Source organism: Pavona decussata, unplaced genomic scaffold (assembly GCF_977016875.1).
Source record: "Pavona decussata unplaced genomic scaffold, jaPavDecu1.1 SCAFFOLD_67, whole genome shotgun sequence".
Taxonomy (NCBI): Eukaryota; Metazoa; Cnidaria; class Anthozoa; order Scleractinia; family Agariciidae; genus Pavona; species Pavona decussata.
Genome location: NW_028145486.1, coordinates 461,197 through 473,020, shown reverse-complemented (window position 1 = coordinate 473,020; position 11,824 = coordinate 461,197). Strand labels below are relative to the sequence as shown.

The 11,824-nt window shown below is 37.9% G+C and overlaps 1 protein-coding gene across 3 annotated transcripts; it reads right to left on the bottom strand.

Moving 5' to 3' along the window:
• Positions 1 to 1,077: 1,077 nt before the first annotated feature.
• On the bottom strand, positions 1,078 to 11,064 carry LOC146477929 (trace amine-associated receptor 1-like). 3 transcript variants are annotated; one of them, XM_085112612.1, is made up of 3 exons: positions 10,847 to 11,064; positions 6,712 to 7,523; positions 1,078 to 3,694 (listed from the first exon to the last, which is right to left on the bottom strand). In XM_085112612.1, the coding sequence occupies exons 2-3, from the start codon at positions 7,439 to 7,441 to the stop codon at positions 3,351 to 3,353; spliced, it is 1,074 nt and encodes a 357-aa protein (XP_084968738.1). In that variant the 5' UTR covers positions 7,442 to 7,523; positions 10,847 to 11,064; the 3' UTR covers positions 1,078 to 3,350. The 3 variants fall into 3 exon arrangements, with proteins under 3 accessions (XP_084968738.1, XP_084968739.1, XP_084968737.1); XM_085112613.1 differs by lacking the exon at positions 10,847 to 11,064 and adding an exon at positions 8,707 to 10,024; XM_085112611.1 differs by lacking the exon at positions 10,847 to 11,064 and having other exon boundaries at positions 6,712 to 7,666.
• Positions 11,065 to 11,824: the final 760 nt, after the last annotated feature.

Here is an 11,824-nt window from a genome sequence, read left to right as displayed (position 1 = left end):
CATGCTTGAACTGAATGATAGGCCAGGCAATACAATGAATGCATGTTTAACTTGAAGAATGGCATTTCTGGATTGAAAAAAAGGGTGTTTGGATTGAAGAATCGAATGTTTGAAACAAACAATTCCATATTTGGATTGAATGATGGAATGTTTGAATCGACCCATTCCATATTTGCACTGAAGGATTGAATGTTTGTATTGAAAGATCGAAAGTTTGAACCGAACAATTGCAGATTTGAATTGAAGGATCGAATGTTTGAATTGAAGGATTGAATGTTTGAATTGAAGGATCGAATGTTTGAATTGATAGTTTGAATTTTGACACTAAAAACGCGCCATAAAATGCCAACTGGAAAAAAAATCGCTATCATTGGCGCCCGCATCAAAGCCGACGATAAATACCGCTATAATGAAAAATGTTTGAACAAGGACATAACACGAAGACAAACATTAAACCGCGATATAAATGTGCGTTCTAATTTCATTTAGCATTAACCATATCCAGTAAGGACACTTTAAACGGAAGGGTCCCTAAAACTGACGGAAGTTGGGCCCTGCTACAGATGAATGAGTCACTCCACCGTAACCAGCTAAACTCTGTTCAAGATGCAGGTCTCTCCAAGGCGGACACTTGGTGCTGGCTCCGATGGTGCTCGATTGGCACTTTTTATAGAAAAATAATGCTTACAAAGCCTACTAAAAATTCCTCGTTACAAGATTTATTTGAGCTACCGGAATACATAATGGTTCCTGAATATGGATTGCGAGCAATACTATTGCTAGTTTCTTTCTCCGGCTTATTCCGGACTAAGGTTAATCGGCCACAATCACCGGGGCTCGATCACTGAAATGTCAAAAGCTGTTTTCTGACGTTAACCCTTCTTCAGAGGAAGTTAGGCGATTATGAGTTGTTGTTGGTTTATATATACCGAAAGACTGGAGAAAACACTGATTAATGAATTAGTTCAAAGATGAGTTTTTTCTTGATGTTTTTCCCCCGAAATTTTTGGAGTTAGAAAAGCGGAAGACCGTCATGCGCTGAATAGAATGGTTTGATAGATTAAATGATTTCGTCAGTGACGGGTCTGGGTGATTCTTTATCGTTGTTTATCGATCGTTCTTTATCGAACATGTTAGAGTCTTCTCCTGTTTCATCAATAGACATCTTTTCGTTTTTGCATGGAGTTAGTTATGCAGTAGACAGCCGACCGGCTGGCTCAGTTGGTTGAGCATCGGACTACCGTGCGGGCGGTCATGGGTTCAAACCCCGGCCGGACCAACACTCAGGGTCTTTAAATAACCGAGGAGAAAGTGCTGCCTTTGTAATGACATCTGCAAATGGTTAGACTTTCTAGTCTTCTCGGATAAGGACAATAAACCATAGGCCCCGTCTCACAACACTTCAACGTTCATAACCCTGTGGGACGTTAAAGAACCCACACACTAATCACTAAGGGCATGGAGTTCCTGTGTGCTGGTCTGGTCTTTGTGCCTTTTCATGATTTCATGGCTTGGGTGGGTCGGATGAGGTCGCTAATGGACATATGCTGACGTCCGATCTCACCCTTGCATTGAAGTAATGAAAATGTAAATAGAAAATGCGGCATATAAATCCATTACCATTACCATTACCATATTTTATCAATAACATATAGTTATAGAAATTAACCAGCGTTCTTTTGGAAAAAATACCATAATGTAGTAGGCTAAGCCACCTTCTGTTCTGTAGCTGTGCGAAGGCGCTTCACTCGTGCTGTTTAAACTTAAAAATAACTTGGTAATTGGTTAAAGTTCTATTTCAGTGAAACATTTATAGAAATTTGTAAAAACACAATTAGACTGTTCGAATTCGTACTTCTAGAGGCAACTTAATCCAGGATGCGCCCTCATCAGTCACCATGTGATAAGTCTAGCGCTCGCATTTTAACTGTTAAATAGTCCAACAATATACAGCTATATCAATTAACGTTAACGTCGCTGAATGTTAAAGTGATCTCGCCACAACCGGCATGTATTAGTTGAGATAGGGTTGATTTTTTGTCACTTGCCAATGGTAACGTGTGAGGTGACTGATAAACAATGTCCGCTCTGAGCTCTTTTCTAGAATCTAGCAGCATACTATAATGGAATAGGTGAAGTGTCAGCGAGCCTTATTGTGCAAGCTACGCTGTTACGACGAGCCCCAAAAAGGGGAAAAAGATTCCACGGCTGCTTTCCACTCGAGCGCTTATCATGTCATTCCTTGCCACCGTAGTGTCGTATTTAAACAGGTTTGTATTGACTTAGGACAATTATAAACATCGTTGAGAAATATAGTTGAGTTTAGTGCGTTTATTAATAAATTACCCATATCCCCTTGAGGTCTTGTCGCGTTGGCTTTCTGACAACGTTGATTGAAATAGCTGTGTGTACTGTAGTGTAATTTTATTGTCCAATTGTCTTGTAAAAATATAGCTATGGGTTAAAAATAAGAGACTATACTGCTCTTATGTACAAATAAATTAAAAATTAATTAATTAATTAATTAATTAATAGAGATAAGTACGTCATACACGGCGTTTGTGGAATGGCTGTTATGTCGTTCAACAGTGAAAATAAATGCCGACATTATCTAAAGGATTATCGAGCTGTGTAGTTTTGTCCAGTGACTACTCAGGTTGTGCAGCAATCTCTTTCTTTCAAAGAAAACTCGAGAAGCGATCGGAGAGAAGGGGCTGGGCTAAGCTGAGCTTCTAGGGCTCGCTTGGAAAGAAACAACTGCTACGCAGGCTAGCGCCCACTTCATGATGGCGACCACGTGGTTGCCAATACCACGTTAGATTCCTGTAGCTACTCTATCAAATCAGATTTCAGACATTATCAGCATTCGGACTTACTCCTTTAAAAAAAAATCATTCAGTTATGATTAAGGATGTCAAATACTATCCTCGGATTTCTATCCCTGAAACTTGACAAACTGACCTCAGGGAGAGTACGGAGACAGGTGACAGCGACGCGTTCTTGAGTGGCCAGACGTCATGCTCTATGTTAGGCTTTATCATACTTGGTTCCCGAGCACGGTGCCCGAGTACGATTCTCGCTGGGCACCAATGTGAACGCACCCTTGTATTCGGTTCTCTTGGCCTCTATCATGACGCTGTCGTGTTAAGTTTTCTTAGCAGTATCAGCCATGCAATTATCTCAGTTACTTTCTGTGTTTACATTTTGTACCCGGTGCCCAGGCAATAGTGCTCGTACACAGGGTACACCAAAGCCTAGGTTCTTTGAAAGTGCCTCGAAGTTCTTAGTCTCCCTATGATAATGCAGGTTATTAAGGCATCACATTTCCACATGTGACACTAAGTTTCCCTTCATGCGACCGGTGGTACCGTAGACACCGTGTTCCTTCTCACAGCCAGCTCACAATTATCTGTAATGAATGTTGCGCTAAAATCTAAATCACGTGACCTTGATAGAGGCCTACAGCGCATGACTGCTACAAATGCTCGTCTGTAATCTGTCCTGCGCAGTGTATATATAATAACGTTTACTACAGAGTTTAAATGCAGTATCCATACGGCTGACGTGTTGACTATGGGTGGTAAGTGATAGTCATTGAACGCCATCAGTCCACGAGTGATCAGGAATGGAATCCAAAGAATTAGAAAAACAAATATGACGACTAATATGGCAACAGTAGCTTTACTCTCAAGGCCTGCAAGAAAGAAAAAATAGCATATAATAGCTGCAGGCATTAAATTTTCCAAGCTATAGACTTATAGATTACAAGTAACTCCGCTTTTGCTGAAAGGAAGCATCTTAGGTTCTTCTGGCACCGGGAAAAAACGCAAAATACAAAATGGAAACAACCTACACAGAATGGAAACAACCTATACAGGTCTATAACTGTTCAAGAGATCACGAGTTTTGTAAAAGTACTTCATTGACATCTCCTGGCACCGACATAAAAACATTTAATGAAGAGATCATTCTCACATTTAAATACCAATTATATGGTAAGATTTAGGAAATCGGATCAGTACCGGAAATGTGCTCATTAGAAAAAAGGTGGACATGATTAAAATTTGCGTCACGGCACTCGTCACACCGAAAGCATTTCTGATTAACAGTGATTTCACCTCTTCTCTGCCTTAGTCTTAATATGTTCACCTACTGACGTACCAAGTAAATTCCTAAAGGGCAAATTTCGTTTCTTACAAGAAACAGCAAAAGATTACTTGTGTCAAAAGCTAAAAAACATGATCGGATTTGTTTGGTTGACAAACTGAAATCATGCCCGCCACTGAAGTGCTTTCACCTTGCTACCGCCGGCTTCTTCCAACGAACGATAACCGAACACTTATAACAGTGTCCCTTTGATGGGAGGAAGGAGCAGGTCAAATTCAGTGGAAGAAATTACTCTGCAAGCCACTGTTTGCTATTTTTATCGTTCTGTGCGATTTTCAAGCGGTAGAAAGCTTCACAGTGCAGGCGAATCAATTAATTGATGCCTAACATTTTGTTTAATTGTAGTTAGTTTGCTCATGAATTAAACTTGTATTTTCTCTTAATTACATCTATATGACAATAAACGTTTCTTCGTTTTGTCTTTTTTATACGCTTAGAAACAGGTGAATTGTTTCTTTGCTTGTTTGTTTTGCTTACGGGTGAGAGTTTTTACTCTGGGCCGACTGATTTACGACGTGCCTCGATAGTTTTAAGAAAATTTTGCCCTCTATGTTATAAATGTGCAATCGCAATGAGTCCTCGTAGAATTAAGGATTAATTTTCATGTATATTTTTCAAAGATTTCGCAAATTGCCCGAGTCCCTGCGCGACTCGGACAATTTGCGAAAACTTTGAAAATATGCGTCGAAATTAATCCTTAATTCTAATCGGCCTCATGCGATTACATATACAAGGCAATGCTTATACTATATACTAGTAAGCCTATAATACTAATAATACTTATACAGTCTCGTAGACAGGTAGACAGTAAAAACTGCATCCTTGTTTCTAGTTGTTTTGGGGGATTCAACTTAAACGTTCAATTTTTTTTTTTATGTGTGCATGATTCTAACTCTTCACTTATGATTCCTATAACAATTTGAACAAAGTCTGGATTTATTGGCTGAATATCGAGGGATCTATCCTGTGAGCTAAAAAGACGCATGTTTGCGAGGCTGCCTCGACGTTTTTTTTTTTTTTTTTTTTACACAAAATAGCGTTTTTTGTTGTAGTGGAAACAATATCATAAGGTTAACTATGTTATGAAAATTATAGTTAACAGTTTCAAGAAAGAAGACTTTACTGTTTATCCTGAATTTTAAAATTCCACGACTAAGACCTCCCTATTAAAGAACAGATATGTTAGCAAAACGATTCCATTAGTACAGCTATCTCTCGACTCATATACTTAATTCAGGATCGATAACTGATAAAAATTTAAATTTGCGAACGGGACTTTGGGCGTGATGCTCGGCGCGTTTGCCTACTGAAATTCTGAAAGGTCTCTGAAGAGTCTCTTGGCCGAGACGAAACGCCGCGTCAGACTAGCCACGAACATTTTACAATTATTTAATAAATTAAAAGCTGTTTATTTTTATTATTGATTAGATGAGTCAATTTAAAATTGAAATACTTTGATAACTTTTTGAAGGCAAGCTGTGAAACATTGAATTATTTGGATTTGCAATTAAGCAGGTTGTACACAGACAAAGAATGATTGAAATTTTATTGAGTAGATTAGTTGGATCAAATCAGCGTGTGGTGTTTAACAATCACTGATCTGTGACTGGCAAGAGAAAATGACGTGAACACAAACAATAGTTAGCTTTAATTAGATAAATAAACATGAATTTGTTTTGAAAGTAAAACATAATAATTCATATATTTGACTAATAGACCTCTTTCATAAATGGAGGGCTTATGTATGCATTTAAATTAGCCTTCCTGGCCTCGCTAGCATGTGTAAAAACAAAAGTAGTTTCACTCAAAAGCGAGGTCGAGAAGGCTTATTTGCATGTACATAAAAGAATACTAATTATGCCCTCCATTATGAAAGAGGTCTATAATTGTTTTCTCTTGCTCTGTTAGCTGTTTTTGTGACCCGCGGGCCTTGCGGATTGTAGTATGAAACGGTTACCAATTCTTTCCGATCCTATCAGCCCAGCCAAATTGTTTTCAGCGGCCTTACCGCTAGTTTTCTGTATTTTTTCTGACTCAAAAACACATGATGTATTCCCATTTTTTGACAACTACTCTTTTTGAACCATGACGCCATGCTTGAATGGCCTTTCTACGTAAATAAACCCAAACTCTCAAAGTGGAAATGAAATCTTCACCACGCATCCGAACTGAGTATTTTAAACTATAAGTAAAACTCCCAGATTGATTGACCCAGACCCAATTTCTGCTGCCTAATGGCATAAATCATACACTAATATTACTGAGGACTGGTGTAGTTTAATTTCTGGCGCTGGCCAGTGCGGGTGCACGACAGGTCACACTGTATCAATAATATTTTTGTCTTATAATGGTGCTGTATTCTTACACCAATACGATTTCAGATACGTATGATATCCATGAAAAACAGCTGCCAGGTAGTGACACCGAGATTGGCATTATCGATGGATTTGGTGTTAGAAAGTGCATCACTTGATTTCATTTGCTGTCTTTAATTTAATTTAATTAATTAATATTCATAAAAGACAACTTAAGATCTGCACTTACCTGAAAACACGCTCTTTTTCCTACGAGTCCGAGTCATACCAGATGTTTCAAATGCAATTCTAACCATTTGCCTCCTGGCTATAATCATAACTCGCATACTCATGCCGAGTAGTAAAACATACGGCACAACAATGTTTAGAATTAATGCCACCACACTCAGCCACAACGGTGTTCCTTCCCAAGTCACGCCACAATCCAAACTTTGGTTGGAAAACTCAATATTCCCCAAGAGTGCAAACATCACAGTAAAAAGCGCGCCTTGAAACCACGCGTAGGCAATCATAATTGAAATCGTTTGCGATGTAACTCGGCTCAGGTATCTCAGTGGATCGCTAACAGCGATGTGTCTTTCGATAGCTAGCATGACTAGAGTTATAGTGGAAGAAATATAGAATGGATATGACAAAATTCCGCCAGCTTTGCAGAGTGCTCCACTGTCTGAGATGATGCTTAGATCCAACACAGTAGCGAGATGGTAAGGCATGTTAAGCGATGCTGTTAAGAAGTCACTGATAGCCAGATTTAAGATTAAGTAGCTGTTTACGGATCGGCGAAGTCGTTTGAAGCGAAGAATCGCGATTATAACGAGCAGGTTTCCACAAAGGCCAAAGACAATTATAATTCCCAGCGTTACTGCTAAACATGATTTCTCTGCTAAAGTCCACGAATGCATTCTTTGGAGTGATTCCATGGTGCTTAGGTAAGGAAACACTGCACTGTGATTGTACATAGCAATATTATTCCCTCGGTGCTGTTTGTCAGAAAAAGTTTCCACTTTCAGCGAAATTTCGGATTGGTTGCCAAAGCTTTCGCTGAAAGAACAAAGGAAGATTAGCAACAAAATTAAAACGAAGGCGCCATGTAGAGCCATATACCTTTCTTCTTCTTTTTTTTTCTGTCAGCGGTCATTGGTTTTCAACGAGGTCATTCCAAATTATGCAAAATCTTATGAGAATTTGAAGAATTAGTTACTTAATACTGTATGACCTTACTGATGAGCGTTTATGAAGAAGAGTGTCAAAACAAACTGGGAAATTGCTATCTAAATTAAACTTCTAACGAAATAACTTTAAACTGGAAAAAAATCTCAGTTAAGAGAAGTTTAGTGTTGAATTTTATTTCGACGCTTACACACGAGATTTCATTGACTGTACTTCTGAATAGTTATAAGCGCCTTAATACAGCATAAAAATAGCATCAAAGGAAAATATTGATTGAATTAGCCTGTATGAATGGCTGGCACCCTATCATTTCCATCACTGGGTCAGAAAGTACTATACCGTTATAAACATGTAGCCTAAAGTGGTTGAGAGGGATAAAGCATGCAAAGTTTACTCAGACAAATCAACAGTGCACAATTCTTCAAGAACATATATAGACTATTCAAGCCAACCGAGTCGACATTCGTCTTAACATAAATAGAACCATCGAATATCTAGCCTGCTATATATCTTATCGTTTCTTGGCTCGCATGCACAAGGTATGACAATTACGTAATCCTATATCACTAGTTCTTGATGATCCCTTTGAAAATGTTGAACAAACAAGATAAAATCTTTATTTATTGCTTATCGGGATTAAGCACCACTAAAGCTTTTCTAAAACTCACGAGATGCTTGTGGTCCCTTCCTTTCAAAGATAGTTTGCACAATGTTCCAGGGGCCTAAATCTGCACTTTACACTCAATGTCGAGACAAGTCCATCGATTACTAAATAAAAACATTAAGTTCAGAGTGAGAACCAACTGAGTGCATTTCCGTCAGCACTTAAGAAAAATTAAATTAATACCTTATTATAGGAAATTAACGATGCATATTATTAACGCAAACTTGAAACATTTGCGTTAATTTTATGAACCTTAATTTTCGTCATTGTTAATTAAAATCACACTATTTTTAAATCAGGAGTGCCGTACCAAAAAAGTTGGCGGCACCGTACCGAAATTTTGGGGTGCCGTGCCGATCTTCTTGCTCGTGTAAATGGGGTTTAAGACACCTTTCTTTCCTAGAAAGTTACATGTCATCTACCCCTCCATCAGAGTCAATCAACACATCGTCATTCAATATTGATTTCAAATGTCTTTAGATTCGTCAATGTAATGATAGTTATCTCCAAGGGAATAGCTCACTTCTTCTTCTTCCTTGTACAAAATGTGCATCACCTTTCTGTCTTCCCATTTTACAGTCAATTCAATAGGAATTGACAGACCGCTTTGAATAACCGGAGATGGCTTGTATAGATTTGACCTCACTTCTTATGTCAGCTCCTCTCTGTAGTGCATACCAGATATATCGGCTCAGTTCTTTTGGAATATGTCCGACAGTACTAAGGGAGTAGGGTTCCTGGCAATATTTTTTTCCAGCAACTGCAAACCGTTCGTGTTTGTCTTTCTCGTGCTTAAACGCGAGCCGTTGCTTTAAAAATGGTTTCAACCTTGTGCGATACTGACGTGGTAACCTCTTAAACCAGTGAAGAATTTCACAGTGGGAACAGCTTCATCCGTAATTGTACCACTCATCATTTCATTGGTTCGCATTAATCTACCTTTACAGCTCTTGAAATGAAGAACCAAGGTCTTCAAGTTTGTACCATTGTTGCTAGTTACAATGTTTACCGGTATTAAACCTCGAGTTCTGTTGTTGGACGTTGTTGTTTTGTCTTGTGAAAAGGGCAGGTTGCTATAGAAATTATTACGCATAAGGCATCAAATTTACGTTAATTAAATGCATGTAAACATATACCACAATTCGCGTAAATTAGATGCATGTAAACATAACTTTTCCGAAAATTGTCGTTAATTTTATAACGTGTAGATTTTGTTCGCGTTGTTAAAATGCTTCGTTATATACCTATAATAACGTACTTAGCTAACTATATTTCCTATTATAGGAAATCAGTAACGCTTGTGTAAATTAAGGTATCTGGAATTACGGCCACTGGACCTCAAATGAACGCGAAATAAAGGGAAATCTACTTTGAAATAACGAACAAATGAAAAGAGAAAGGTGTATTTCCAAATGAAGGAAATTAGCGCAAAGACTGCCGAGGTCATTTCGTCCCAAAACGATTCAACACGATTGCAAAGGCATTCTGTCCCAAAAACACACTGAAGTGAGGCTTCACTTTGTCTGGATTTGCTGTTCGGAAGGACTCATTCGCCTCAGAAATCCAGATTTGGTAGACATTTCATTTAAATCGCAAAATAAGTCCGGCTAGTATTTTTAGAAAGCCAACAGCAGCCGGGAAGTTCGAGAAATTCTGTGTCCGAACACTTTCTTCGACGAAAAGCATCCAAACACTGAGCTCAAACTGTGTTAGAAAAATCGAGAAATCTCTATCCGAATATACTTTGTTCGACTTAAATCTTCAGCGAGAGCATTAGAACAGCTCAAATTGTGTTAGTCTAGAAAAATTTGCTTTTTCATTCAATGGTCTCGTTGGTTGTCCTTGAAGAAGGACCAATGTGATTCAAATCGATGCATTTAAAGGATGAAGTTATATGCTGAACAATGACATTTGCTGTTTGAGTTAATTAAATATTGAATTGCCTCAGGCCTACTCAATCATGTCACGAATGTCAAGGCAGACATTCTGTTAGAATGAGTTGACCTAAAATGTCTCAAAATTGAACTTCGTATCAGTCAAAGGTTGGGAATTGTATACTAAACAAAGAGACTTTGAAAAGTGCCCCTAACCAGTAATGCGGTGAATGCAAAGGATGATTGAACTCACCTGAAATATCTTAAACGAAGCATCTAAACGTCGGCTAAAGAAAATACAGATTCTGTTTACGTTTTCAACTGTTTAATTAAGGTTTGGAAGAACAAAATTAAAATCTTTATTGCGAAATAAATGCGTTTGAGGCTTAATTAAAAATAACGCGACTTTTCTGAGAATTCGCGCTATTTCAATGGTGAAGCATTACGGTTTCTGTCGCTGTACACAGGGGTTAGTATTGTCGAAATGTCTGACTGCCGTGAAGTTAGGATATGTGTATTGTGTCTTGTAAAGAAAATATCATAACTTATTAACTGGTATATCTTAATGTCAGCTTTTATCGGTCATTATTGATTCAGTCTCATTAGCCAAAATAAGACATGCTACCATTTATACTCTAGAATTATAAATAACTTACCAACTTAAACGTCACTAGAATCGCCCAGCAAGTTCTTTCTCGTTTCAATGTGGATTCTTTAGAACGCGTCCGCTTTGAAAGTACTTTTCAAAATCAGCAACAAGTCCTTGAAACCGGCCTCAAACACCTAAACGTCGTGAAAATTAATTTATCACCGCGGCCGACCCACTGGGCTGTAGTTAGTTTAGTATATTGATAACTATATTGAATATTATCACATGCCCTGAGGGACATGAAAATATGAAACAAAACCTCCCATTTTTAAAGTTAATTATAAGCTTCAGTGACGTTTTACAAAGGTTTACGTCATAGGTTGTTTTTAATCTTATTTGGAAGTGACAATAATGGACCGCGGCGCAAAGTGACAATATGATGTTTGAGACGCAAATAAGATAAGTGTCATATCGAAAATTAGCCCTATTCTAGAATAACAAAGACTTTAATGCAGTGTTCCATTTAAGTAGCCGTTTTATTAACATTAGAATATACCATCATTTGATCGTTGAATAAATTCTATTTTATTCGTTAGTTTGATGGACACGGTTAATCTTTGAATCCGTTTAAGCGTGTTTGAGCAACCTGGACACAGGATGGCATCACGTATCATCCGAGGAAGTGCTGAAGCATCATCGACATACTTTATTTAATTTAAGCCATTTGACGACAAACGAACGGAACATTCGGAAACATTCATGAACGGGAATTAGATGTAATCGATATCTGAGGAAATATATTTTGAGCTAAAATGCCTTCATATTTTAAGGTCTAAATTCTGATTGACCCCATAGAACAACAGTCGGATAACAAACTCGATTCCTGCGCTTAAGTTTTTGTCTCATATATAAAGACCAAAAATTCTATCAAAATTAAAACTAAGCAACTTCTTTCAAAAGTTTTTTATAAATTCTTTGATTCGGTCCAATTATTTGATGAAGTTTTCAGTCACTAGGCGGCTTTTTATTGAAGTGAACGTTTAAG